This window comes from Diospyros lotus, chromosome 1 (assembly GCF_014633365.1).
Source record: "Diospyros lotus cultivar Yz01 chromosome 1, ASM1463336v1, whole genome shotgun sequence".
Lineage (NCBI taxonomy): Eukaryota > Viridiplantae > Streptophyta > Magnoliopsida > Ericales > Ebenaceae > Diospyros > Diospyros lotus.
The window spans coordinates 39,338,385-39,365,638 of NC_068338.1; the positions used below are offsets into that span (position 1 = coordinate 39,338,385).

Genomic DNA, 27,254 nt, shown 5'->3' on the forward strand with positions numbered 1-27,254 from the left:
TAACCCACATTATGCACACAAGAGCTTTTCACAAAATTCTTTTTAGTTTTGTTCTTAATTCTAAAACTTGTTTGTTCACTGTGCCATAGAGTATCTATTAGTCTAGCGTATCTAAAAATATCAAAGCATATATTAAAATTACTAGATTTCAAAATATAGCAACACATACACTTCAACAAAAAGTAAAAAAAAAAAAAAGAAGCTACAACACATTGGTTTCTAAAATAATTACAAAGTTTAACAATCACGGAGGCCAATGCCAATGAGTGGGAAAAAGAAGTAACATATACATTTTTAGAAGAAGAAAAAAAAAAAAAAGGAACTAAAGAGGACAAATATTAGAAGTACGCCAACCTAGAAAGATGTTACTACTTACTAATATTCATCTATAACACATCAAAATGAATTAACCAAATTTCAGGTGATATTTAGAAGTTGTAAACAAAATGAACAGAAGAAATTCTCTAGATTTTCAAACGTGACAGATCTGACCATACCACAAACAACAGCAGCATTAATCACACGTTCTAATTTCACTAGGTGGGTGGGATCTCATCGTACTAAATCTTCTATAGGCAATCAATTCGTTCAATTAATATACCTGAAATTTGGCATGAACTTCCAGTTGAATCGAGTCTTTAAAAACCTTTTTATGCCACTGCAACACTTAGAGAGATATTTCTGCTAAATTCAAGCCAATTAAAATTGCCAGCCACTGCAAAACAGAATCATGTCATGTCATGTTATCATAGGATGCGTATAAACAAATTTTACTATGTATACAACATTATGGTAGGAAAAGAAGTGAGGATAAACTTTACTATATGTTCGCAACTACTTGGTGTAGAATACATAATTAGGTAAATTACACATTGCTTACAATAAAACTAAAGAAATGAAAGTTTCAACTGTTTTGTTTTCTCCCCGCAACCTTCACATTAAGTCTAGTTACAAAGGCAGCAAAAGCTTCAGTCTGCTCGGGAGCCACTGCTACTTGCAGAAGATTTCTTGCGGCTGTACTTCTGTCAAAAGAAAAGGGAAAGCAGAGAAAAGTTTAAAACCAGATCAGAAATAACTAATGGAGAATGTACGGTTGCAACCTAACAAAAATTGACAACAGTACTAGCAGCAGACATGGGAAAAGAAATTGAAAGTTCACCTGCTTCCCAATACTGAATGGGATGTATCTGTATTTGATCATGTGCACGATTTGGCGCTTCATTGTGAGGATAAACAGAACGATCCAGTAGCACAGTAATATAGGCCAAAATACAGGGACATCAAACATGGAGAAGAAGGTCATGACAAATGCTACACAGAAGGCCTTGGTGATGGAGTACCTATAACCATGTAAGAGGAAAGAAGAAAATTATCCTCCATGCTTGCACACAATGAGAAACAACCTAGTTCAGTTGCCACAAGAAAAAGTCTCATTTCAGATGAGATTTAGTTGTATCAATCAAATGGTCTGCACTTCATCAACTGGCCAAAAAGAAAAAACATACAAGTTAACACAGCCAAATTCCTGGGAGCTGTTGATGCACAACCCTGTGAACCATATGAGCTGACAGCTAGTTGAGTTAACAAATAAAAAGGATTCTACGCAGGGATATTTATATTATTGGTCTACTTAGGAAAACAATCTGTACTTAATGTCCTTCATATAAGAGCTAAGTAATAATTGATGAAGCAATCACTACAATTACAAAGGCTCTATGTACTTATTGTCTGGTTCTGACGTATGGGACCAGATGCCAGAACCAACTGAAGTCACATGTCCAATGTCATGTTAATAGATCACAGAAACCTCCTGGCTAGAATGCGAACCAGCAGATTTCTCTTGAAACATCAATATCACTAGTTCAAACATCTGTAATCTGTCCTACACAAAAACTGAATCCTAGATAACAAAACAAATCATTAATTCAGAGCAAAGAGCCAATCACCCAAAAAGAGACACAATAGTGAAGGAAAAATTTATGAACAAACAAACAAAGCTGCGGTGTTCCTGAAACTCCAAAGCAGAAACTGATGCTTTTGCTCAAAATATGGACTTGACAATTTTGGCCTTTATTATATTCTTTGTGTCCTATGTTAAAGACGACCAACAAATCTGGCAACAAGACTTGAGCCCAGGCATTATGTTTGGTTGGTTTGAAACCACCTAGCTGCCAATTTGGTTACTTTTATGGTGAAAAATACACATGTAATGTACATAATAAACAAACTAAAAATTAAAGAAATACTGCAAACCATTTTCTTATATAAGCACAGCTTCAACCATCTTTTTAAATCAAAACTTACCCATCAAATGTACATAAAGTACTGTTACAGTAATCTATCAAGTGGCACTGCATGAACCATTGAACACTAAGGAACAGAAAACTTAACTGGTTTGATGGCTAGTGCAAACCTACTGAGCATAAAACATGCATTTGTGGAAAGTCATGTCTAACTATTATCTATGTCGTGACAAACGTGTAGAACACACGGATAACAGGTTGAGGGCAAAATTCTCTTGATAAACCACATCTTAAGTAAAATTTGGAAGCATAAAGATTGAAACCTCCCACTCCCTTTGTCAAGTCACTGGATCGAGACTTGAATTTCCAATGTTTAAGAGATAAAGTGAAAGGGAAAAGGGAGGGAAAGAGAGAGAGAATTTGGAGGGAGAATTAAGAGAAAGAAATGAGAGGGAAAGAATTCAATGTTATTATCATGAATGAATCCCCATCCTCATGCATATAAGCCTTTTATAGGCCATGCATAGGCGGTTACAGCTTACACGTGAGGTATGACAGTCCTCAAACCCCACAACAGATTAGTTAGTTACACGACTACTTGCAAGAATTTTAAAAAATTATAAAAAAGACCCTTGGGTCATGACACTCCTCTGCCCTTCAATAGCATTCTTGTCCTCAAGAAATCTTCAAAGTAGGCTTGCCGTTTTGGGGAACTTTTTTAGTAATTCGGATAGGTATTCCCAAGTGGTATGGTCTAGTTGAAGGTGTGACCACTGGACCAAAACTTGGATGAGAGGAGTTGTGCCTTGGTAAACCACCCTCTAGTCTAGTATAGCCCAGGGCTCTCTCTACTCCTCCAATTCATCTTCGACCTCTGGTAGCTGCTGACTTGTGGGTGCTCCTGGTTCGATGGACCTCTTTAGTAGAGACACATGGAACACGGGATGCACCTGTATCCCTTCTGGTAGTTTCAATTTGTAAGCTACCTTCCCTACTTTAGCTTCTATGACATAGGACCCAAAATATTTGGGATTGAGCTTGAATATTGGAGTGGTCGTGAAGGGTTGTTGCAGGAATCTTTTCACTTTCAAAAACACCTTGTCCCCCACCTCAAGTTCTCTATCACTCCTTTTTCTGTCTGCAACCTGCTTCATTTGGTTTTGGGCATTAGTTAGCTCCATTTTTAGGGTCGATAGCATTTCCTATCTCTGCTGTAAGTAGTACTCCACCGTCGCTAGATTAGATGACCCACTTGCTATAGCCAGTAGGAGAGGTGGCTTGTATCCAAACATTGCTTCGAAAGGGCTTCTCTTGATTGTGCTGTGGAAATAGGAGTTATACCAGCATTGGGCCAGTGGTAACCATTTGATCTAGCTCTTTGGTTTGGTGAAGCACATGCACTTCAAATAGGTTTCTAGGCATTGATTCATCCTCTCCGTTTGACCATCGGATTGAGGGTGGTAAACAATTGACAGGTGCAGTCCTACTCCAAATTTCTTGAAGAGTTCCTGCCAGAAATGGCTGGTAAAGATCCCATTCCTGTCGGACACAATGGTCTTTGGAACTCCATGCAATTTGACCACTGAGGAACACCTAGGCCACTTCTTGTGCCGAAAAAGGGTGAGTTAGACTGAGGAAGTGCCCAAACTTTGTCAATCTGTCAACGATCACTAGTATTACATCCTTACCTTCGGACTTGGGTAGGCCCTCCACAAAGTCCATGGAGATATCTTCCCATGCTTGCTTCGATACTCCCAAAGGTTGTAGTAGGCCCAGGTAGGGTACTTGCTCATGTTTGCACTGCTGACATGTGTTCACATGCTAGTACAAAATCTACTACATCCTTCTTTTGCCTCGACCAAAAGAACAATTGACTTATTTTGTGATAGGTAGCCCAGATACCTAAGTGACCCCCTAGGGGTGAGCAGTGTAGGGATTCCAGAATCTTCATCTTCAACTCCCTGTCATCCCCTATCACTAGGCGTCCTTGGAATCTGAGGAGGCCATTTGATAGGGAGTAGCCTTTTTCTTCCCCTGTTTGCACCATCAATTTGGTTAAGAGGGACTACACCCACCCTGTGTTTTCATAACTCTGCTTCACCTCCTTTACCCATTCCGATACTATTGCAATTATTCCATAACAATAGCCCTCATTTTCTTTGACTTCTCTCCTGGACAGTGCGTTAGCTACTACATTTTCTTTACCCTTCCGATAAATGATAGTGTAGTCCAACCCCATTAGTTTAGACACCCCTTTTCTTTGTAACTGAGATTGTAGCCTCTGTTGGGAGAAAAATCTTAGGCTCTCATGGTCTGTCTTGATTATAAATAGATTGCTCTCTAGATAGTCTCTCCATTTATCCACTGCCTTCAACACTGCCAACAACTCTTTATCATATACACTCCATCCCTAGTGCTTAGGCCCCAAAGTTTGGCTTATGTACGCGATAGGTCTCCCTTCTTGCGTTAAGGCTGCCCCAACCCCCTTTTCACATGCACCAGTCTCCACCACAAATTGTTTGTTGAAGTCTGGCAGGGCTAATACAGGGGCTTGTGTCATAGCATTCTTTAGATTTAAGAATGTTGCTTCTACTTGGGGGTTCCAGCAAAATCTTTCCTTCTTGAGCAAATTCGTCAAGGGTTTGCTAATCAATCCGTAGTGCTTGATGAACTTGCGATAGTAACCTGTTAATCTCAAGAATCCCCTTAATTCTCTCACTATTTGGGGTCTAGGCCACTTCACCATTGCTGTGACTTTGTTGGGATCGGTTTTGACTCCTTCTCCTGAAATTATGTGCCCCAAGTAGCTTATCTCATTTTTGGCAAAAATACATTTGGATAGCTTGACATACAAATGGTTAGCTCTAAGGACCTCAAATGCGGTTTTAAGGTGGTTTAGGTGTTGGTCTTGGTTTGGGCTATATATGAGGATATCATCAAAGAAGACTAAAATAAATTTTCGAAGATAGGGAGCAAATATCTGGTTCATAAGGGCTTGGAATGTGGCTGGGGCATTGGTAAGCCCAAAGGGCATAACAACAAATTCATAGAGTCCCTATTGAGTGCGAAATGCAGTTTTTGGGATGTTTGCTGGTTTCATCCAGATCTGATGGTATCCGAATCTCAGGTCCAGCTTAGAAAAACCTTGGCCTCGGCCAATTCGTCTAGTAGATCATCAATGAGGGGAATGGGAAATTTGTTTTTGATGGTGTGTGAGTTGAGTTGGCGGTAATCCACACAAAATCTCCAAGTCCCATCCTTCTTTTTAACCAATAAAACAGGGGATGCAAAGGAACTTTGGCTAGGTTGTATAAACGAAGTGGCTAGCATGCTAGAGATCTGTTTTTCAATCTCTACCTTTTATGTAGGAGAGTATCGATAGGCTCTAATATTAACTGGGGTGGTATGAGATTTAAGGGGTATAGCATGATCCAAAGGCCTTTGGGGTGGTAGGGAGTTAGGTTCTTGGAAGAGGTCCTTAAAGTTTTCCATTAGTACATGCAAGCTATCTAAAGTAGTTACATCTTGTTGGGTGGCGTGGGATGCTTCCTTCTTTTCTGGTAGGTACTCCTCTGTTTGACCTGCTCCTTCTCCTTCGATGACATGTATTGAGTATAATTGAGATATATGTCCCCTTTTCTTTATCAACAACTTCTGTAGCTTGTCTCCCTTGATCATTTTGCACTCCCCTTGTTCCAAACTTCCCACCAAGGTTAACCGTTTGCAGCCTATTTTTAATGTGACTTCTAGCTTGTTGAAATCGAAGGTTAAGGGGCTAACCATCCTCATCCAATCCACCCCTAGTACAATATCACAACCGCCCAGCTCTAAGATCCTCAGATCACCTTTAAACTCGTTACCCTGCATCATCCAAGTGAAACCCGCACATTTGCAGTGACTATACATCTTATGCCTGTTGGATATAGTTATTGTCAAGGGGTTAGTGTGGGTCAACTTACATCCCAATTCCTTGGTTGTAGCTTCGTTGAGGAAACTATGGGTACTACCACTATTTATTAGTACCATGAATTTCTTTTTCCCCAGCTGGCCCATGACTTTATGAACTTTCCCATTGGTCCCTCTTTCAGGGCGTGGAAGGAGATCTCCCCACCTTCTGGTCCTTGTTCTTCCTCCAGTGTTTCTGATGGATGCTCTTCTTTCTCCTCGTCTTCTTCTTCCACCATATCCGACTCTTCTTCTTCATTCCCTTCTCCACCTTCCATCTTAAACAATTATCTCCTGGGCTATATTTCTCCCCACACCTGAAACATAATCCTAGCATCCTCCTCTGGTCTAGAGTGGTGCTCTTGTTTGCCCCTACATGGAATCCCCCTTTTTGACCCCCTATGGTGACTACTGGCACCATAGCCTTCGAATTACCCCCACTGAAGGGCTCTCCCACAGTAGACGACTTAGCCAAGGACTTGTTCCTTTTAAAAATGGCTTCAAGCGTCAGCTCTTGAAGCCTTGCCTTTTCTGCTGCCTCCCTCATCGTGGCTGGCATCATCATCTTCACCATTGATTTTAATTCGTCTTTGAGGCCACTGATAAAGCAGGACACGAAGTATTGGTCGGTTAAGTGGGTTAAGCACTCCACATGAGTGATCCCAACTCCTCAAACTTCTCTTGGTACTCAGTTACATTTCCCTCCTACCTCAACTTATTAAATTCTTCAATTACATCAGCCATATTTCTCTCCCCAAACCTCACACACATCTCTTCTGCAAAGTCTATCCATCTCGCCCCCATACCTCTAAATCTCGACCAACCTTGGCACCAACAATTGGCTACGTCTTTAAGATAAGCCGAAGCTAACGTGATCCGCTAATTCTCAAGGATACTGTAAAATTAGAAGTATCTATTACACCTCCGGATCCACCATCTTGGTTTAAATCCTTCAAACAGAGGTACCTCCAGCCTCGGTACGAGCCCATGATTAACTCTAGGGGAATTAAGATCCTTTACTTGATCGCATATCTCCTCAATGTGTACATTATCAACCTCTCTCGCTCCTGGAGACCTAGGAAGTATCCCCTGCCCCAAAGTTCCCATCTCTGGTGCTGATCGGGAAGGAAATTCAGGAGGTAGCCTGAATTGAGGAAGCACGGACAACATGTTGATCACACTGCTAATCCGTTGCTCCATTGACTCCCTTTGCCGGGCCAATTCTCTCATCACACCTTCTCGGGAAGCCGCCATGTCTTCCCGCAATTCTTCTCTAATGGATCAAACCTCCTCTCGGCTCTGAGTCACTGCTTCTTGCGTTTGTGTCAGACCGAACTCCATCGCTTCCATCCTATTCTCCAGTTGCTTCGTTTGTGTTCCCTTAGCCATTCCGAATTCCGTCGTCCAAGTCGCCTCCAATGATCAACCACTAATTCAGAGTCACAGCATAGGACAACTAGCTCTAATACCAATTGTCAAGTCTCTGGATTTAGACTTGAATTTCCAATGTTTAAGAGATAAAGAGAAAGGGAAAAGGGAGGGAAAGAGAGAGAGAATTTGGAGGGAGAATTAAGAGAAAGAAATGAGAGGGAAAGAATTCAATGTTATTATCATGAATGAATCCCCATCCTCATGCATATAAGCCTTTTATAGGCCATGCATAGGCGGTTACAGCCTACACATGAGGTATGACAGTCCTCATCCCCCACAACAGATCAGTTAGTTACACGGCTACTTGCAAGAATTTAAAAAAAATTACAAAAGAGACCCTTGGGTCATGACACCCCCCCCCCCCCCCAAAAAAAAAAAAAACAATGAGGACAGATGTCAAGCAAACCTGTTAAGTGCTACAAGAGGTGTGGATAACACTGACTAGAGAGTCAAAAGTATGAACCCCAGCTGCAGTTGCTAACTGCAGCTGGAGACATTATCAAGCCTTCCAAGAACACCCCATGCTGCTTGATGTGAATGAATTCAGCAGTTTTGATGGCACAAGCCATAACATCAAAGCAGCAATGATGCAGTAATCATAGTAGGCCAGAAACATGAAACAAAGACTCTTTATAAACTTAAATTTTCTAGTGCAATACCAGATCGACCCACAATTGTCCTACTGCTTACTTCTAAACTATTTACAACAGAAAATAGAAAAGAAAGTGCATGAGAGCAGATAAAAACAAAGACAACTGCAAAATTGTACAATATGTGTCATTGGTCATTGTTTAGTGAAATAAGAAATATCCATCCATTTTGGAAACCTAGAAGACCTCAAGACCATGACAGTCAAGAAAACCTTCAGCTCAAAGCTAAGTGTATGCAGTGGCAAGAACATGAGGTGGTGATAGGACAGGGAACCCTTTTGCCAACCCTGAACCGGACACCTAAAAAGCTAACCCCACCAGTTCCAGACCCAAATCAAGGAAGGGCAGGGGCAATGACCAGATGATGTAGCATGACAGAAATAACAGGAACCATATAAAAAAATGCAAGTTAGGATAAAAGAATAAATGGCAGGGAGAAACAAGAATCAGCAAAAAGTAGCAGATAAGCAGAAAATAAAAGGTATCAATAGAGCAATGCTCTAGCAAACACTAATTGATGAATAAGAGAACAAAAAATAGCAGAAATTGGCTCAAGTTAAATGCATTACCACCAAAAAGTAAAATGCTATAGTTCAGGCAGAGAAAGAAAATAAGACAACTGTTCCTGGATTAAGAAATTGAAAACTGAATGAAATAGAAACAACTCCTAAAGGAGCATATCTAAACATGTAGAGAAATGAGGAAAGATCTCTATAGCAGAATAAAATCACAAAGGTCAAAGTCACCACAAACATCATATGCAACATAACAACATATAATTACCAGAATTTGAACTCTGGAAGGCGCCGAATGAAAGGCTTGAATTCATCTGAATCTGTTGTCGGTAATATTGGCCCATCAGAATGCTCCAGTTCAGGGTCAACAAGAGGCGACAAAAACCCAATCAACAAATTTAATATATAGATACCCACACCATATGTGATAATGTAAAACCCTTCAATGTAAAAAACCCGCAGAGCATAGAGGGATGCCACAACAAACGTTCCAATCCATCTATAGACAGCGTGGGGAGTAGTTTTATCCAAATAGTACTGGAAAAGCTTCCATCCATCATGCCTCCATTGATTTAGAGGTGCAGCTGCTGAGGCACCATTGCCTCCGACCCCGGCCATTCAAAACAAGATCCAAGGTCTGACAGATCCAATCAAAGTCTTCAATCAACTCAAAGCGCGTAGAGTTATGAATAGCCCCCTAACAAACACCGGATATGCTCTGTGAGTTTTACTCTGTTGGTAGCTAAAAATAGAGCAATAAATTGAAGACATGAAGTGGCATGGAATCTAGCTCGCTAAATCGATTTTATTTTCAGACTCCCGAAATCCTGCTATTGGGCTAGGTTATCAAAGTTCCATTTGTTCAAACACCAAAGAAAATATCAAGATATCGTTTAGACCTTGTTTTGTTTACTTTTCTTCTTTCACTATTACCATTCGACGCCGTTTCTTATTGCCATTTCTTGTTGTGTGCCAGGAAAACGGAAAACCCCAATACTAAAAAATACAAAGAATTTCAGAAAACGGATCCATCAAGAAACGCTAATCCCCCGTCGTAAATGTATGCATAGATAAATGCAGAAATAAACCTGTAACTGCAGAGATTGGGGATTTTTACTTGAGAAGAGATCAATCGATTGCTAAATTAGGGTCGAGTGAAGCTTACCTCCGACGACTGTTCAACCAGCGAGAGATTGTCGAGGGAGGGGTTGTCGGCGACCAAAACCGAAGAGAGGGAGAGAGAGAGATCTGATTTGGAGAGAGAGAGAGAGAGAGAGAATAAACGTGGGTTCGAAACTGAACAGTGGTTGATAACGCTGCTTTGTAATTTTGTATGCCCACTGCCCGCTTGGCATGTATGTATTCAATTGAATCGATTCAACGCTCCAAGAATATGCTTTATGACCCCCTCTGTACATTTTCGTCTTTTTACTCCTTAATTTTCGTGGAAATTTTGTTATTTATATTTAATGTATGAGTGAGTTTATTTATATCTCGAATTTATTTATTTTTATTTTTTATTTTCTATTTCTTTGACTAAATTAAACTCTGCATATTAATATTTTCACTAGAATTTAAGACAGTCACTGACCTTTTATTGATCAAGTATTTATAAATAATTTTATGGATAAAAGGATCTTTCCCTAATAATATAATATAAATTGTCCATTTATTCTTGTCAAAATCCTTAGTTTTTGTATCAGTATAAGACTAATTTATAATAACATCACGTCACACAATTAATCTATATAAGACTAATTTATAATATATATATATATATATATATTTCTAGTATAAAATGTAATTTAACATAAAAAATAAAACAAATTAACAATTACAAAGCCAATACAAAAGCAGCATCAAAGTTATATCTTATTTTTATATTATTATTTTAATTATGTTTTATTTATTTATTTATTATAAGTTAAATAGATTACTTGAGTTAAACGAGATACACATACACATTAAATGTTTAAATGTGTATAGGTAATATGATTAACCTTTTTAATAATAATGTAACGTATTTCAAGAGTTATTATTTATTTAACACAATTATTTTCTTCTTAATTTTGTGTCAATTTATTTTTACCCAAACTCATTATTTAACTTAAAACTCAAATTTCGCGTAAATTTCGAGTTATACAAAATTACATTTGCAGAATGATGTTAAGAGTTTTCATTCATTACTTATTTGGCTGCTACTGTTGTTATGAATTTTAGACTGCGTTTTCTTTACTTTTCAATTTTTAGTTTTGACTTTTGAATTCGTTTTCAGTTTTCTATTTTGGTAATCTGTTTTTAGAAAATTGAAAACGCGTTCTCTTTGTCATTTTGAAAACATATTTCTCAAAATAAAAATTAGAAAATGTGTTCTCTTTGAAATTTTGAAAATAATTTTTTAATAATATTTTATTTAATAAATTTGATTATTCAGTAAATTAAAAATATTTAATGTTAATATATTATTAAAAATATTTTTTTAAAGTTAATGATTTTTTTAATATTTTTTTCATTACAATAATAAAATATGAATAAATAAATAAATGTATTTTGAATTTAAAGTTTGTTTTAGATGAAAACATTTAAAATAACTTTTTGTTATTTTGAGTTTTTTTTATAAATTTTTTTATTTTCAAAAATATATTTTTAAAAACAGTAAAGAGAACGTGTTTTCATTATTTTAGAAAATTAAAAATTAAAAATAAATTAAAAACAATAAAAAAAATGGAGCCTTATTTTTTAAAAAAATGGCTAGAAATAGAAGGATGATATTGTTTAATGCTTTTAATTGTAAATGTGAAGCGACTGCCAATGTTCAATTAAGTATGGGTTGGTCTGAGTCACGCTGCATGTCTAGGGTTAGGCGACCCAGCAGAGCCCATGATTTTTTAAGATTTACAATTATAAATGAATATATATATGGAGATATAATTTAACATGTACATGCATATCAGTGTGCTATTTATAATTTTGCATATTATAAGTTTGTTTATACTTTTAACTTTTCGTTTGTCAACAAAATTTTGAGATAATAATAATTTGTGGTATTATTGAATTTAAAAAAATTGTATTATATAATAATGCATGTGATTTTTCAATAAAAATGAATAACAAATTAATTAATACAATGTTTTCTATTATTTAATAAAAATAATTTTAATTTTCCCAAAAAAAATTTAATGGCTTTGGGTCATTTACATAGATTTACCTACAAAAAATAAATGTATAAAAAATAGTAAATGACATAAGATATTATTAAAGCACGAGTCTCTCATTTCACAAGATTTGAGACACAATTTGATTTTTAAACATAATCTTACCATTAATTTTTCTGCCTAAACCTTACCATTATTTTTAGAAAAAAGATTGTTTTTCACAATTCTATAATGAGAACTTTATAGCAAAAAGGAGTGAGAAGAGTGAGTGGTGATAGATCAAACAAAAGCAATATGCATATTCTTTCATGTAACAGGAAATAAGTCTCTGTTTTTTGCCTTATCTCTACACACAAACGCAAGAATGCATTCACTTAACTGATCAAAGCCCCATGAAAGAGCAAAGGTCAAGAGCTGGAGAACATATCAGTGATCACAGATCATGGTTCCTGCTTCAATGTGGCACCCAGTCTGTTCCAATGCAGTGTCAAAAAACCCTCCTCCATTGATCCTGGAATCTATACAGGGTGGAGCAAACTGAGAGATAATGTCCTTGAGAGTAAGCACACCTTGTACTTGCCTCAATTCATCCACTATAAAACAGAAGCTGCAATTTGTAATTGTCAACCTCTCCATGGCTTGCTTGAGAGTGTCAGTTTTCCTGATTGTTACCGGCGAATCAATCCTTGGAAGGCTGTTGTTTCTCAGATTGAGAACCCCGGTTGGAAGAGAAGCCCCGAGGTCTTGCTCAATGCTGGGATCAGAATCTGCCTTCTTGCCTTGCATGCGAATAAGTTCCTGAGCTGTCAGGCTCCTGTAATAGAGTCGAGCATGCTTACTTTTAGTCAAGAATCTAGAAGAATGAAAGAACGGTCATACAAAATGGGGTGGTCACACAGAGATGATTTGCGAGTTAGAATTCTTTACAGTGTAATTGCTGTAAAGAGAGTAAAATCGAAAACAATTTACTTTCTGTTGTTAAAAACATCATTGTTGTCCAGGAAAATATATAGATCACTGTTGCTCAAGGACCCGATGAGTCTCTTAGTCCCCCTTTCCATCACTGCAGCTGCACCTATTCGGCTTTCCCACAGGATGTGCATTGTCTCTGCAATGCTTTGGTCTCCATATACAAAAACAGCATGCTCCTCATTTTCAAAGCTAGACAGACAATAAAAGATGATTTAAAACAGTGTGTGCATGGCAGCTACTAGATGGACTTGTCCAAGTTTCTGTAATGAAATAAACCTGCAGGTACCAACCGGATATCTGATAGACCCATGTCTGCAATATTATCGAACCATTCGAGTCCAGACGACTGGAGGAGCAGCGAGATAACTGCATTCTGCCAGAAGTATACTATCAGTTATTCCTTCTTTTCTTGCATTTGTATGTCCTTTCAAGGGATAGGATAGGGCAATTAAAGTCGATTCGTATACGGAACTGCATGCAGATAAGATTGAACTACCTGAGTGACAAAGCCAATAAGCCTCGTACTGGAAGGTTCGGTAACTGGCACAAAATGTAGCCGATGTTTGGAAAGAAGCAACAGAACATGGAATAAGGAATCGCTTGAACGCACGGGGAGGAAGGGATCCCAAAGGAATGACTTGGCTAGATCACCAACCTGCTCGGGAGAGCAATTAGCATAATGGTAGCTAGAGGCAAGAAAATACAGAGCAGATAGTGAATTTATTCACATTCAAAGTCAGGTTATACAAAATTCCCACAACAGCAGAGAACAAACAGGCCGTTGAAGCATTTTGATGTTACTCCTAATATTGCAACATATTGCTAGAAGGAACATATCTAGCTTCTGCATTTGGTAGTGGATATATTGTTAAATTATCATTCCAACCAAAAGAGGAAAAGTGTACCTGAATTTTGGCAATATGGGGATTATGTTCTAGCATGGAGAAGAAACCATTGCTGTTCTTATCATCCGCCAAAGTATCAGTTTTCTCACATTCCTGGGAAATCAGTTTAGGGTAAGTTTAATATTAGAGTCCTCCAATTTTTAATAACAACATCCCAGACAACTCACAATTTATGCTCTTGAGGAGAAAATACTCAATACAACTTGATGTTACATCACCATGTTAATATGATATCACGTTCTAATCATACATTATTATTAACTTCAATTGTGAATACATGTCAACGGAGATGACGCGAGAACAAACTTTATTTTAATTTTAAAATTTATCAAAAACTACCCGCTTTCATATGTTCATACTTGAATAATGACAACGTATATTGAACTGTGATATTACCCTAACACGATACTGTATAATTGTTTTGTATTAGTTATTATTGAATATTTCTCCCCATGGAGGCCTGGAATTGTTGAAAAGATCATGGAAAGATACCTATAAAAGATCATACAAAACGTTTTGCGAATACATTCACGCAAACTGTCTTGTCTTGTTATCATTCACTTGGGGGACCAGCATGATTTTCCAAAATTCAAGAAAAGTACCATTTCCATAGTTCGTCATGGCGATCAATTTAGAGCAATTTGGAAAAAAGTTACCCGAAGAGACCAGAGCACCATTCTAGAAAAATCAATGAATCCAATATAGCGATCGGCTTGTCTCCGGCCAATGGTGGTCTCTTCCTCCTCCAGTCCATCGTCTGCTATGGCAGCGCCAAAAACATTCTTCTCGTACAACAAACGTATTGCATCTCCCAAACAGTCCCTGGTTTTAAGATCCAACACTTCGCAATGCAAATAAAAGCAAAGAAGAAGAAGAAATTGAAGAGGTAGATTTAGGAACAGAAATCCAATAAATGAATATCTGTACGAATAAGAATGAATATATAAGCACCGGTTGAAGAGTTGTTGAGGCCGGTGATGGAGTTGATGGGAATGCGATCGAGGAAGGCTTGGAGGGCGGTGGCCGACTCCGCCGCCATTGCGGGGTTGTTTCCGCCTTTGTGGTGGTGCTGATCGGAGATTAGTCGCCCCGTTGCGGTTCCACCGCCTTGTGCTTCCTCCCTCGTTTCTCTGCATTTCTCGAATCCATCATCTCTCTGCTTCTGCATATTTTTCCACCCAGTTGGTTTGGATCATTCAGATTTGGCAGTTCCTATTCTTCTAGTATTTTCCCCTAAGAAAAATAATACCCTTAATTTACAATTGGTACAATATATATATACTAGCGTATACCAGTGCCTAAAGACACGGTATAAATAATATTAAGATTAAAATGTAGTTATAATTTGTACATATTATGTTAAAATGCTCTACAAAACTTAAATAAAAAACAAATATATAAAATTTATAATGTTCACCAATATTGCAAATCAAAATATAAAAGTAAGTTATTGTATACTTATTAACGTTTTATAATAAAAAGAACTCAGCCTATTTGTACGAAGCATAATAACACTTATATTAGGTATAACACTACCTTCCAAGCATTTGCCATGTTTCCATAGCACTTTTAAAGTGTGGCTCAATTCTAAGAAGTAGTTGTGTGTTAAAATTGAAGATTGACAACAACATTAGTTATAGTTCCCTTAATTGAGGCTAATTGATACTTAATAGCCTGCTGCTTTTGTTAGTTAGTTCTCTACTAAACCCTGCATCTCCCTCTCTCCATACAATAGACATCTGTCCACATAATGGCTTGCACATATAAGATTTTCATTTATCCTTCTTCATTATTGAATGAACAATAAATTACATTAGAAACTGTAGTCCGAGCAAACTAAATGGAATATTAAGAAAGCATTGCATAAAAAGATAGAAAATAAACTGAAGAAAAGAAGTTGATCACTTTCTAGAACTTAGGCAACACCATGAAAAGAGAAAATTGGGTTTTGGAAACTAATTAAAAATGCAAAAGGTTAAGAGACCTGATAATATAAATGCAGTGGGTTGCTCTCATAAATAGCATTGCAGTGCTCCAGAGCTTGCTTATAATTTCCAGCCTTGCACATCTAATGTGCAACCCCCAAATGCACATCTTCTTCTGCATCATCAACAACATAATCTCATCTCATCAGCGTAGGGCACATCACATACAAAAACCAAAATTGACAAAAACTAAAAAAACAAAAAGAAGAAGATTATACAATGCCCACGAAAATTGCAATCCTATTCATAAGGAAATAATCGATCATTGGGTATTATTTCTTTTTTTTTTTTAAATTCAAATACTAAACCTCCCCCAGCCGGCAACAAAAAAGAGAGAATAATCTGATCAAACAATTGACATGACCCAACAATAAGCTTGAATTAGAAAATAAAACGAATATGACTGAAAACAGAGTAAACGACGATCAATCATAAACGAAGAAAAAGAAACCCTAGAAAAGAGGGGAAAGTAACCTTGAGAATAATTAGGAGTGGACTCCGACTTATTAAAATTCTTAACCAACGGCTTGAGTTGGGAGGCAGAAGAAGAAGACACTAAATCATCAAAACGAAATCTGCACCCATCCATACAATGACACAAAATTCAAGACTGTAAATGTTATATTCTTCTAAACTTCTAAAACTAACTACAAATAAGCGGACATTTACAGAAATCTATTAAGCGGACAAATATGCATTCCTCATATAATTCCATACCCTAGCAACAGATAGATACCATAAGCTAAATGAACTGAATTCAACCAGAATCAAATAACACAAATCAGAATTGAAAAACGAAATGGGAAAAAAAACTGGCAATTATGAAATGCCTCCGGTAGTGTGACAATTATCCTCAATAGCTCAACAGATTGTTACAAATGGATATAAAATAGAAATATTTTCCGTGTAACCTATTCTGCATCCCATGTCCAGATTGGGCATTGCCTGATTAATCTTTTTTCCAACGCCATACATTTAAGTTTAGCAGAAATGGAGTTATACTTCCCGTCTCCTTGTATCATGCAAAGCATAACATGGTCAATCCAATTATACTTTTAAAAATAAAATTACTGACCTCAAACATGTCATGGCGTAAATCAATGATGGCTGATCAGGCACCAAATTCATCCACATTCCATGATATTCACTTTCAATATCTTTGAATAAAAGCAAAATAAAAAGGAAAAAGCAGAGCAGGGAGGGAAAAAAAGATACAGACAAATACATGCTTATCAAGCTCCTCGAGTATTTGAAACAGTAACTATTTCATACCAAATATATGTGAAGTATGGACCAAGGTTATATTGTCTATTTCTGGCAATAGTTTAAATGCCAGGTTCAGGGTTATGCTGCTCACAAAACAAAAAGGGAAAATTAAAGTAGAAAAAGAGGCAGTAAAATGAAATAGAAGCATAAGGAGCAGCCATAAGATGCGCTGATATACCAACATTCCAAGAGCCAAAGATTATGCGCAACAGTCAATATGTAAGTGTTTAATATAAAGCTTATTGCCAATTTAGAGCAAATAAGAGCCTTTAGCTAAGTTGTGGCACAAACCCATTCTTCGCCGTGGGTGTGCCGGTGGTCCAGAAGGCACGAAAAGCTTCCAGTTGCCCTAATAGCTGACTTGAAACGCTGCAGCAAAACAAAGCCACTGGCAGAGATAAAAAACAGAGCCAGAAACAGAATACATATACAAAAACTGGAGAAAGGTAGAGATGGAAACCTGGAGAGAGAGGCATGACGAAGCGCGAGCTCTCGACAGCGGCCGGTCTCCGGATGCTAGAGGAGGGAGCCACAGCCGCCGTTTCCGTTGCTGAAGCCGCCGCCGCTGCTGGTAGCCGAATCTGGCTGTGCTCGGAAATGGAGGGTGAGAGAGAGAGAGAGAGAGAACGGGTGAAGTTTGGGCGGCTATGGGGGAGAGAGAGAGAGAAAATGGGTGAATAAAAACACATACATATATGCACAAACACAGATATATATGTATATATCAGAAAAATAGAGGAAGAGGGCGGCCATGGCTGAACCTCGCGAGTCGGGGATGTTGGCGGATCGGGGCGACGACGGGGGTGGGGGGGCAACCGTGCGGTCTATGGCCGGTGGTGGGGGCGACGGCTGTGCGAGCGGCGGAGGGAGGGACGATGGCGATGCGAGGGGAGGCAACGGTGGGCGATACTGCAGGCTATGAAAGGGCAAGCAGCGGTGGCGGGGTGACGGCGACGGCGGTGGCGCGAACGGGTGACTGAGAGAGAGAGAGAGAAGTTTGGGCGGCTATGGGGGAGAGAAAGAGAGAGAGAGGAGCGCAGGTAGAGGGTAGACTGAGCGGGAAAGTGAAATGTGAAAGTTGATTTAAGTCATTCATTTACACTGAAATTCATCTCAGCCGTAGAATCAAAAGACATTTTCAAAAATCATTCTGTTTTATTATATAGATATTATATATATATATATTTTTTATTATATACAAGTGAAAACTAATATTTGTATGCATTTAAAATATGATTTTCAACGTAAAACATCTTAAGTTCAAACAATTGAAGCTTAAGAAAAAAGTCTACAGTATGCGTGTAAACATCTTAACAGTCGATGGTTTAACTGATGTTCTGTGGCTTAAAAGGCTTGAAAAATGGCAAGAGAGCTGTCTTCATTGCTTCTTCCTCCACAAATTCTCTTCCAAAAGTTGGCCAAAACATGTTGCAGGGACAGGGAGTAAGATTCTTTGGGTAACTGAAACCTATAAATACTCTGACAATGATTAATTATCGATAGACTGAAAAAAAATATACATTAATTCTCGACAGAATTAGTTTATATAAAAAAATGAGAGATCTTATTACATGCATACTTATATCAGGTGTTGTAGAGTAATGAAACTAAATATCCGACGTTGACGGGACTCCTTGGCGATGACATAGTACCGACGAGACCTTTATTAAATGTAGATAGAATTTATCATTAACAAGGATGAAATCCTCATTAATTAGGATAAAATTTGAAGAACACGTGAGAGTACCCATCGTGTAACGATAATATTACTGCTGCAGACTAATGTAGAGCCAAAATCGGGTTGAGATTGGGCCGATATTGTCCAAATACAAAGATAGATAATAACATTATTTATTACAGTAAGTAGAGTTTAATAAAAGCTTCAGTTGAGACACTTAAAAAAGTTGTTGAAAAAGGAATTCTCTACAAGGGAAGAAGAAAAGCAAGCAGCTGTGCAGCCTCGAACTGTCCTCAGCCATCAGCCCAGCCCCCCTTTTATGCTTCCTTTTTCTTTACGCTCAAAGTTCGTTGGAAGCTTTTCCATCATACATGCTGGAACAGAGTGTCGGGCTTTGATCACCTTCCAGTGAACTGTCTCCTCCAAAACCTCCTTGGCATGGCAGCTTCAAAGTCCACCTATATAAACGTGCCATTTTCGATTGTCGCCTTCTCTAATATGACGGTGATCCCAGACCGGATGTAAAATCCTTCCTCTGGTCGGTCTGCTTCTTGGACGCCCTGAGACATGGCATATCGTTTAAAAATGAATTGATCCCCAAAGAGAGAGAGGAGAAATAGAAATGGTTAAGCAGATCACAAGCATGGATAAGGATTTTACGCACATCTTTGTTCCTGATGACCACATCTGCGCCGATCTTTGCGTTCTTGTCGATGATGCAATTTCTTCGCATTAAGACAACAAGAGAGGATGGAATAGTTTGTCAGAAGGCGATTCACTAACTCCCCGTTGAAACTTATATGAGTTTTCTTTCGGTCAAGCACTTACCTTATTTTTGTATTCCTTCCAATGCCGATTGGAACCTTACCCTCTGCCAACAGAGATGCGATTTCGGATTCTGTTTGATAGTAGTCTGCCCCCATCATCAAGGTATCCTGCAAGAAGGAATTACAGAGAGAGTGAAGCCGTTTTGCATTTTCTTAAATTCTTCGAAAGAGAACCACTGATCTGATCTTCTTTTATCTATCTACTTGTAAGTTGGCTTCGTTGTGTTAAAAATAGGTATTTAAGGGGGTATTATATTCCAACCTTAAGCTCAACGCCAGAGTCCAAGCGTGAACGTTCACCCACAATCGAGTGTTCAACTCTACATTCTCTCAAGAAACATCCATGTGAGATTATTGACTCCTTAATCTGCAAAACCCAAAAAAACTGAAATTAACCTCAGATGCAAGACACTTCAAAGGAGAAAAGATAAGGTAAAAATCGCTAGAAAAGTAGTGCACCTGGCATTTGTCAATTTTGGTTGGTGGTAAGAACCGAGGGGACGTGTAAAAAGGTGTCTTTGGATCATAAAATTCGAATTTTGGAGACTGTAAAAAGGATAAGTAACTTAGGAGTGTTAGAACCAAATTAAATAGGAGATAAGTAGTTGAAAAATAAGAAAAAGTTACTTGCCGACCGCTACATTTCATGACATAGATTTGTTGAATCAGTTCCAAAAATGGGGAACAAAAAGGGATATGAGAAGCAAAAATGGTGAAATTGACCTTGTCTGTAAGGGCCAAGTTAGCATCAAAGAAACATTTTAGCGTTCCAATGTCCTCCCAATAGTCTCTGAACATATATGCCTGACAAAATAAGATCATCAGAATTAAAGCACCTCATCACTTAGTAATACAGTACAATGCATGCAAAGAGTAAAACATAAATTTAAGAACGAAAAGGGAAAGGTTCAGAGTAAGGTGCTGTGAATCCAACACCAACCACTCCTTGTGGATCAAGAGCAGAGCAAGTTTTATCTTTTATGGAAGAATATCGAAGCTCTAGAGTATTTTCTTACTTGGACGTCATGCTCCATCACGGCTGCGGGAATGATTTCTGATCCGAAGTCATTGGACGTAGGGTATCTCCACCTCAGAAGCTTTAGCAAGATCTCTGTCCTAAATACATAGACTCCCATTGAAGCGATGTAAGGAGCATTTGCAGCATCTTGAGGAGACAGCCCTAGGAGAGTGGTATCTACTCTCTGCAACGTCAAGGAAACTAATATCATTTGTCGAAAGGGTTCTAAATATCTAGACAGTACTGCAAAGTAAAATTAGTCTAACAACGAGAGAAGCAGAAGACTGGACTAACAGATAGTGATAGCCTCTAGTATCTAGAAATAGGCATATATAATCGTGAATTAGTCCTCGTCTTCTACCAAACATTTCGTAAGCAATACAGTGATGGTGCATATCTTAGCACTGAAATTGTGGCATGTGGATTTAAGTAGGGTTGGTTCTTAAACTGATCGAGCAGCCTCATTGCTTAATAATTTCATATGCTAACCGGGAAACTGAATGAAGCATAACTCATTCAAAGATTAATAAACTTGCCATTGCTTTGAGATCAGCACCCTTGGGTTTCTCAGCAAATTGGATTATTCGCCCACTGCGGTCTATCTTCGTCAATCCAAAATCAGAGGCACGGCTGGAAAATAGTGAAATTCGACTTTATATTAAAATCTATAATTTATGAGGTCTAAATCAAATTGAGCTTTCAAAATGGCTCCAAAAGCAAAACTGTAGAAAACCATGTACAAGAAATAAAGACAGGTAGTTAGGCAAACTATAAGAACAGTTTTTCATTCATTATATAATTATTTATTTTCTAAATAACAGTTTTTTCTTGTGTGTAACTGCCACCATATAAGCAGTTATCATTTGAGTATAAATTTGTACAATCTCAATAATAGAGTGAGGTGTTTTTCTGTCTAAAAACAACAACAAACCAATATGCATCTAATTTTGAACTCATAAGAAGGATAAGCAGAAGACTGGACTTACCTATCCCCCACCGGAACACATGAAACTGTAATATCAGCCTTTCTATCCTCGTGATTCTGTCAGTTCAATACATGCAATATGCATTAGCAAAATTGAACTGCAAAAAAAATGAAAAAATACTCCTTTGAAAAATCACTGAATGTCTACCTGCACCAAGTCCATATAGTCCATGTGATAAAGATGATCGCCAGACAGGATTAGTATATTGTCAATGTCCTTGTTTCTGGCATCCTGCAGGTATAAATAAAACTCATGAGATTCTTATATCAAGTTGGGAAGAGGATGAAGTAACTTCTTAAGATCCATTAATTCAGCTCACCTCAAACACCCAAGTAAATTGCCTTACAGCATCTGCGGTCCCTTGGAACCACCTCATGCCTGCTTCCCCTGGTGTTTGCGTTGCTGCCAAAACCTGTTTTTACAGAGTAGATTTAGAAGCCGATTAATTGGTGTAAGAGATGGATATCATAACATGTGCTTTCTTCTGCATGATTTATAGGCTATTCACTTATAGGGCTGAGGAAAAAAAGAAGCAGCCATCAGCTACAATTTACGCTCTGTGTGCACAGAAAATTTTTGCATGTATCCTCAAGAAAAGTTCATTTGAGGTTTATTTATAATGTGTTTTTTTCAACTGTTTTATCCAACTAAATCATCCCAACACAGGAAGGGCATCACTTCTTGATTGAACAACAACAATCACAAGCCTTAATGCCACTGGGTGGGATGTCACTTCTATACCGATATCTCTAAATAACAGAGCAGTTAAGGGCTTGCACCTCCACAAAACCATCCCCAAAGTTAACACCATTTCCATGATATGTCCGAGCAATATGACGGTTGAGGGGAGCAGAGTTGAACTGGGTCAATACAAAAATCTTGTTTATGCCGCTGTTGATGCTGTTGCTCATCGGTATGTCAATAAGCCTATAGCATCCTCCAACTGGAACCTGCAGATTGAATACCATCTCATGGCATGAGAAAATCCCAAACCCTTGTATAAGGGTAAAAAATTCATGTCAACATTTGGATAATCAATGAACCATATCAGAAAATCTAGCTTCTGAATGGGGCTACTTTTCTGACAGGCCAAATCACAATTCTTGTAATTCTAATAGAAGACTTAAACTGTATGTATAGAACCAAATAGCCATAATGTCATATAATTCGGCAGATGAACCAAGAATAGTTTCTTACAGCAGGTGTTGCAGTTCTACGTGTAAGAGGAAAGAGATGAGTCCCTGCACCTCCTCCCAATATGATTGCAGCCACATTTTTCGGGTCGGCTCTTCGTCTCTCAAGTCGGGGCTTTTCAATGGTCTAACATCAAAGCAAAACATAAATGAGATTTTTTCATATTCATCAAGCACTTTCAACCAATTTCACCCCCACCAAATTCCAAAACAGATGCACTGAGGAGTGTTCACCTAAACATCCAACCCTTTCTCTGATTTAGAAGGGAAAATGATATCCTTACAAGAAATTTTACGTAGAAAACGGACCCTGGCATTTTTGTGTGGTTATGATGGGATAGGAATGAATACAAAATGGCCACATACCAAATTTATACAAAATTCCTATTTGAATGGAATTACAATTACCCATTCAAGAAAGGAAAGCAACTCACCAACGTTTCTTCGCTATGGTCTGAAGTAATGACAGAGCAAGAAACCCTAGGTCTGATATTCCTAGCTCTTTTCTCAATGCTCAAACCTTTTGCCAACTGATTAACCCAAAGATTGTTGTTCTTCAGACTCCCTCTTACTTTCTCCCCGCAAAACCCATAATCTCCATCGCCGAGGCAACGTTTGCTCAGTTTTCCCAAAGAGGAATTGGCCCTCAAAGTTGCACAGCAAGAATCCATTACCTGCAGTTGATTCACCAATACTCAGTTAAACCAACAATCGGTAAGAAAATAAATTAATCCCAGTTAGTAGACCCCAAAGCATATATATGCATTACAGAGAAACTGAGAGCTAATTAAATCAGGGAAGCTGAGAAGGGTTTAAGAGAACTCACGCGTTGATGAGATTAATATTAATCAACCTGAAATGATGAAGATGAAAGCAGCATAGATCTCGGGAAGACAGAAGGGGACTGACTAGTACTGGATGAGTGTTGAAGCTTTGACCACCAAAATTTCCGCAGATAGGAGAAGGCTCAAATATTATACCACAAAGAAGTCTGAAATTGAAGAGATCGAGTGAAGAGCTGATCGAATTGAAGTTGAAGGTGGCGGTTGGCAATATTGGTACTTATATAACACTATCATATTATATATATGATGCGGACGCTCCAAACATATATATAGACAACAAGAACCATTATTATTTTTGAGCAATGAATTGAGCACCTTTCTGTTTCAGGTTTCAGAGTATAATTTATTTATATGGGATTCATATATACATAAATTTCTGCATGCATGCATGCATTTCGTGCATGTGCCCATGCACTAATGATCATGTTACATAGAGCAGTATATTGAAGGGTACGGTATGGGACTGGAATATTATTATAATACTATACTACAAAAAATAAAGAAAATAATAATTAAGAATATATATTATGATTATTATTACCCAGATAAATTTAAAATCTTAATTATGAGCTTAAAGAAACTTGTACATTTAGGCATATTATAATATTATTTTTAATGATAAAATTTTGAATTATTTCTATGGTACGATACTATCTATATATCTATGTTCTACAGAACTCCTCGGCCCGTTGTTTAGAATTATTTTTGAGACACTTTCTATGCATGGCTACTTTTAATTAATATTAATTGTGAATTGTTATATATATAGTTTATTATTATTCTTTTAAAGAGTTAAGTCTTAAGAGTTAGTACTGTTGAATCTTATAATTTTATTTTTAATCAGTATTATTGGCTGGCTCTGACGATTTATTTTCATTATTTATTATATATTTAAATATATCATTAAAGGCAATTTAATTATTAGGATTTTTGATCTAATGAATTGGGCTGGGGCTGCTAAAAAAATAAAAGCAATTAATTAAAGTATATACAATGACTCAAAATTAATAAAAATAAAAAAGGAATATTTGTAAAAATGATCCAAACCAAGCGAAATTTACCTGGCTGAAATTGGACGACCAATTGGATTGTGAAGCATTTTCTTTCATTTTGATAACTGTGATTGTGAAGCGTTAATGCTGAATGATTTTCATTTGACAAATTCTGAGGCTTCTTAATTATTGTCATGATCTGTTTACGGTAGTAAAAGGAGGACTGGCTCATCAATACTCTTTGGCCGCACACGTGTACGCCGTCTATTGCTTTTCTGCAATCATTCATTCAGCTACTTCTTACGTACTACATGATTCATATTTCATACGCGCGCGCGTGTTTTGACGAAATACAAAGATATTATGGCTTCGTCTGTGAATGTGATTTAATCGCTTATAAGTTGTTAGTACAAAGTTTAAGTTATAAAATTTATTTAATTATTTATTTAAATTTATCAAGAGTTTAAAATCTCCCCAACTTAAACGCTTTTATATTAGTGTTTAAAGAAAGCTTTGAGACATTAACTTTTATAGAAAAACTTGTGAGAACTTCTAGAGTTGACCAAAGAAATAACTATTTTGCTCTCTTTCAATTTTAATATTTACACTTCTTATCTCCCGACCCCATCTTCTCCTTCAACGAAGCTCTCTTATCCCAAAGAATCTGTGCCTCCTCCATTGCCGAATCTCCTCCCACAATGATCGCCACCGTTGCCCATCGCTACCATTGCCTCTAGCGCCACAAGTTGTCATCTATGCTTGCAAACTGCCATCGTCGCCTCTTGATTCCAAAACGGCCATCATTGTTGCTGTCGCCCGAGCTCTCCTCTGTCGCGTTTGCTGTTGCGTCCTCTTGCTTTTAAATTGCCCTCTTCCAATTTCAATAATTTTATGTATTGATAAAATAAAATAAATAATTTTATATAATATTTTAACATATATATTGAATTTTTTATGAATTAAATTTAAATTTATACATAAAGTAAAAAAATTATATATTTTTAAAATTATTTTATAATTTATTAACATTTAATTGTAAGTATTTTAGCAATTGGATATCAATTAATTTTTTTTAAAACAAATTATATTTTTTAAATTTTATTTATATTATTCAATGTCACGTCTATTTTAGTCTTTTATCAAATTTTAACAGTTTATCAGCTTTTATAAATCAAATACATAACTTTACACTAATAATTTAAAAACATATTTATCCAAACACGTTGTCAATTTAAACATTACTCAACTTAAATGCTATTACATAACTTAAATACTAGGCAACTTAAACACTCTTAAAAAAAAACCTAGCCAAACTAAGCCTATATGTTATGTGTAATGTCTAACTCTGATCAGACTACAGAAAAGTTTTTAGAAGAAATCAAATATTAATTAATTAATCAATTATTATTATTATTATATTCCTTTAAATATCCACCCCGTACATATTGTCATGTCTCTTCAGTAATCAAGTTGAAATCATCTCCTTGAGTTTCATTATATACATACAAAATCATTTTTATCAAAAATATAAAAAAAATTAATACATAGAAGGTTATGGAAAATGAAGCATCCACCAACTACTTAGTGATAAAGATAATCAAATCTTACCCATTATTTTTATTTTCTTGTACATTTTAATATATTATTATTATTATTATCCATACGATTGATTTTCCTTCACACCCACTTGGCCTGAATAGACTATATGTCTTTAATTTGCTTCTTCTCTGTGGGCCCCACGTTTTAATATTTGGCCGACCGACACCACTAAAATTTAGAACACAAATTACAAATGATTAACAAAATACATATATATATTGAAGATACTTTCATTTTTTACTTGCCACTAGCTAGGATTATTGATTTGGTCTAGATTTGTTTTAGATTAAATTAAATTAAGATTAAAAATTTTAAAAATTTCATATCAAAAGACCAAATTAATTAATTAATCAAGGATTCAGTTTTAATTAGTCATAAATATTTTTTTGTTTTTAATATTAAACTTTAAAATTTATATATATATATTATTTAAACAAAAAAAATCTAAACATGAATACATTATTTTATAATTTAATAATATTATATATTGTTATTAAATAATATTATTTATTTTTTAATCAGTTTTTGATTTTGTTTAAAGCCGGTTAAAATAAAAGTATGAAGTATGAACTGTTAAGTATATCAAATTTCGATAAATCCAAAACTAGATGGATGGATGGATCCAAATTAATTTTTCAATTTAAACAATCCTCTAATATTTGTTATAGAATAATACTATTACTATATTTTTGTGTACATGTTGGGATCAAAAGGTGAAATCCCTCACTTTAAGGGTCCCGCAGCTCAGCCCCAACATTTCTGTAGTAGTAAAGGTAAATCACGGAACCCAGCAATAAGATTCGAACACGAATACGGAACCTGTAACTGACTATATAACAGTTAAAATTTAAGATTTTTGGAGACCAACACATGTACGGTCTCAATCGTTGGACTATGTCCGTGGGGGTATTTTTGTGTATATTTTAAATTATACAAAAGTGTACTAATAATAAAAATGTCCCTAATGAGATACATAAAAATAAGAGATATTTTGATCATAATATTCTTTTACACATAAAAAAATAATATATATTGAGCATGATTCTTTA

At 36.7% G+C, this 27,254-nt stretch overlaps 3 protein-coding genes across 8 annotated transcripts; all 3 read right to left on the reverse strand.

Moving 5' to 3' along the window:
• Positions 1-787: 787 nt before the first annotated feature.
• Positions 788-10,121, reverse strand: LOC127803283 (protein RER1A-like). Its single transcript, XM_052339399.1, has 4 exons — positions 9,950-10,121; positions 9,053-9,481; positions 1,160-1,340; positions 788-1,022 (listed from the first exon to the last, which is right to left on the reverse strand). The coding sequence occupies exons 2-4, from the start codon at positions 9,400-9,402 to the stop codon at positions 969-971; spliced, it is 585 nt and encodes a 194-aa protein (XP_052195359.1). The 5' UTR covers positions 9,403-9,481; positions 9,950-10,121; the 3' UTR covers positions 788-968.
• A 2,104-nt stretch (positions 10,122-12,225) lies between these two features.
• Positions 12,226-18,112, reverse strand: LOC127793563 (SNF1-related protein kinase regulatory subunit gamma-1-like). 6 transcript variants are annotated; one of them, XM_052324320.1, is made up of 11 exons: positions 17,528-18,112; positions 17,359-17,436; positions 16,276-16,376; positions 15,801-15,916; positions 14,768-14,978; positions 14,473-14,657; positions 13,817-13,909; positions 13,408-13,566; positions 13,202-13,284; positions 12,909-13,100; positions 12,226-12,753 (listed from the first exon to the last, which is right to left on the reverse strand). In XM_052324320.1, the coding sequence occupies exons 4-11, from the start codon at positions 15,882-15,884 to the stop codon at positions 12,366-12,368; spliced, it is 1,395 nt and encodes a 464-aa protein (XP_052180280.1). In that variant the 5' UTR covers positions 15,885-15,916; positions 16,276-16,376; positions 17,359-17,436; positions 17,528-18,112; the 3' UTR covers positions 12,226-12,365. The 6 variants fall into 6 exon arrangements, with proteins under 6 accessions (XP_052180280.1, XP_052180285.1, XP_052180283.1 ...); XM_052324325.1 differs by having other exon boundaries at positions 14,473-14,638; positions 14,768-15,049; XM_052324323.1 differs by having other exon boundaries at positions 14,768-15,049.
• Positions 18,113-18,885: 773 nt separating this feature from the next.
• On the reverse strand, positions 18,886-23,926 carry LOC127793741 (glucose-1-phosphate adenylyltransferase large subunit 1-like). Its single transcript, XM_052324478.1, has 15 exons — positions 23,596-23,926; positions 23,204-23,443; positions 22,774-22,896; positions 22,356-22,526; positions 21,896-21,988; positions 21,724-21,807; positions 21,577-21,632; positions 21,127-21,220; positions 20,589-20,774; positions 20,296-20,376; positions 20,032-20,118; positions 19,835-19,939; positions 19,574-19,680; positions 19,410-19,470; positions 18,886-19,305 (listed from the first exon to the last, which is right to left on the reverse strand). The coding sequence occupies exons 2-15, from the start codon at positions 23,438-23,440 to the stop codon at positions 19,204-19,206; spliced, it is 1,587 nt and encodes a 528-aa protein (XP_052180438.1). The 5' UTR covers positions 23,441-23,443; positions 23,596-23,926; the 3' UTR covers positions 18,886-19,203.
• Between the last annotated feature and the right edge of the window lie 3,328 nt (positions 23,927-27,254).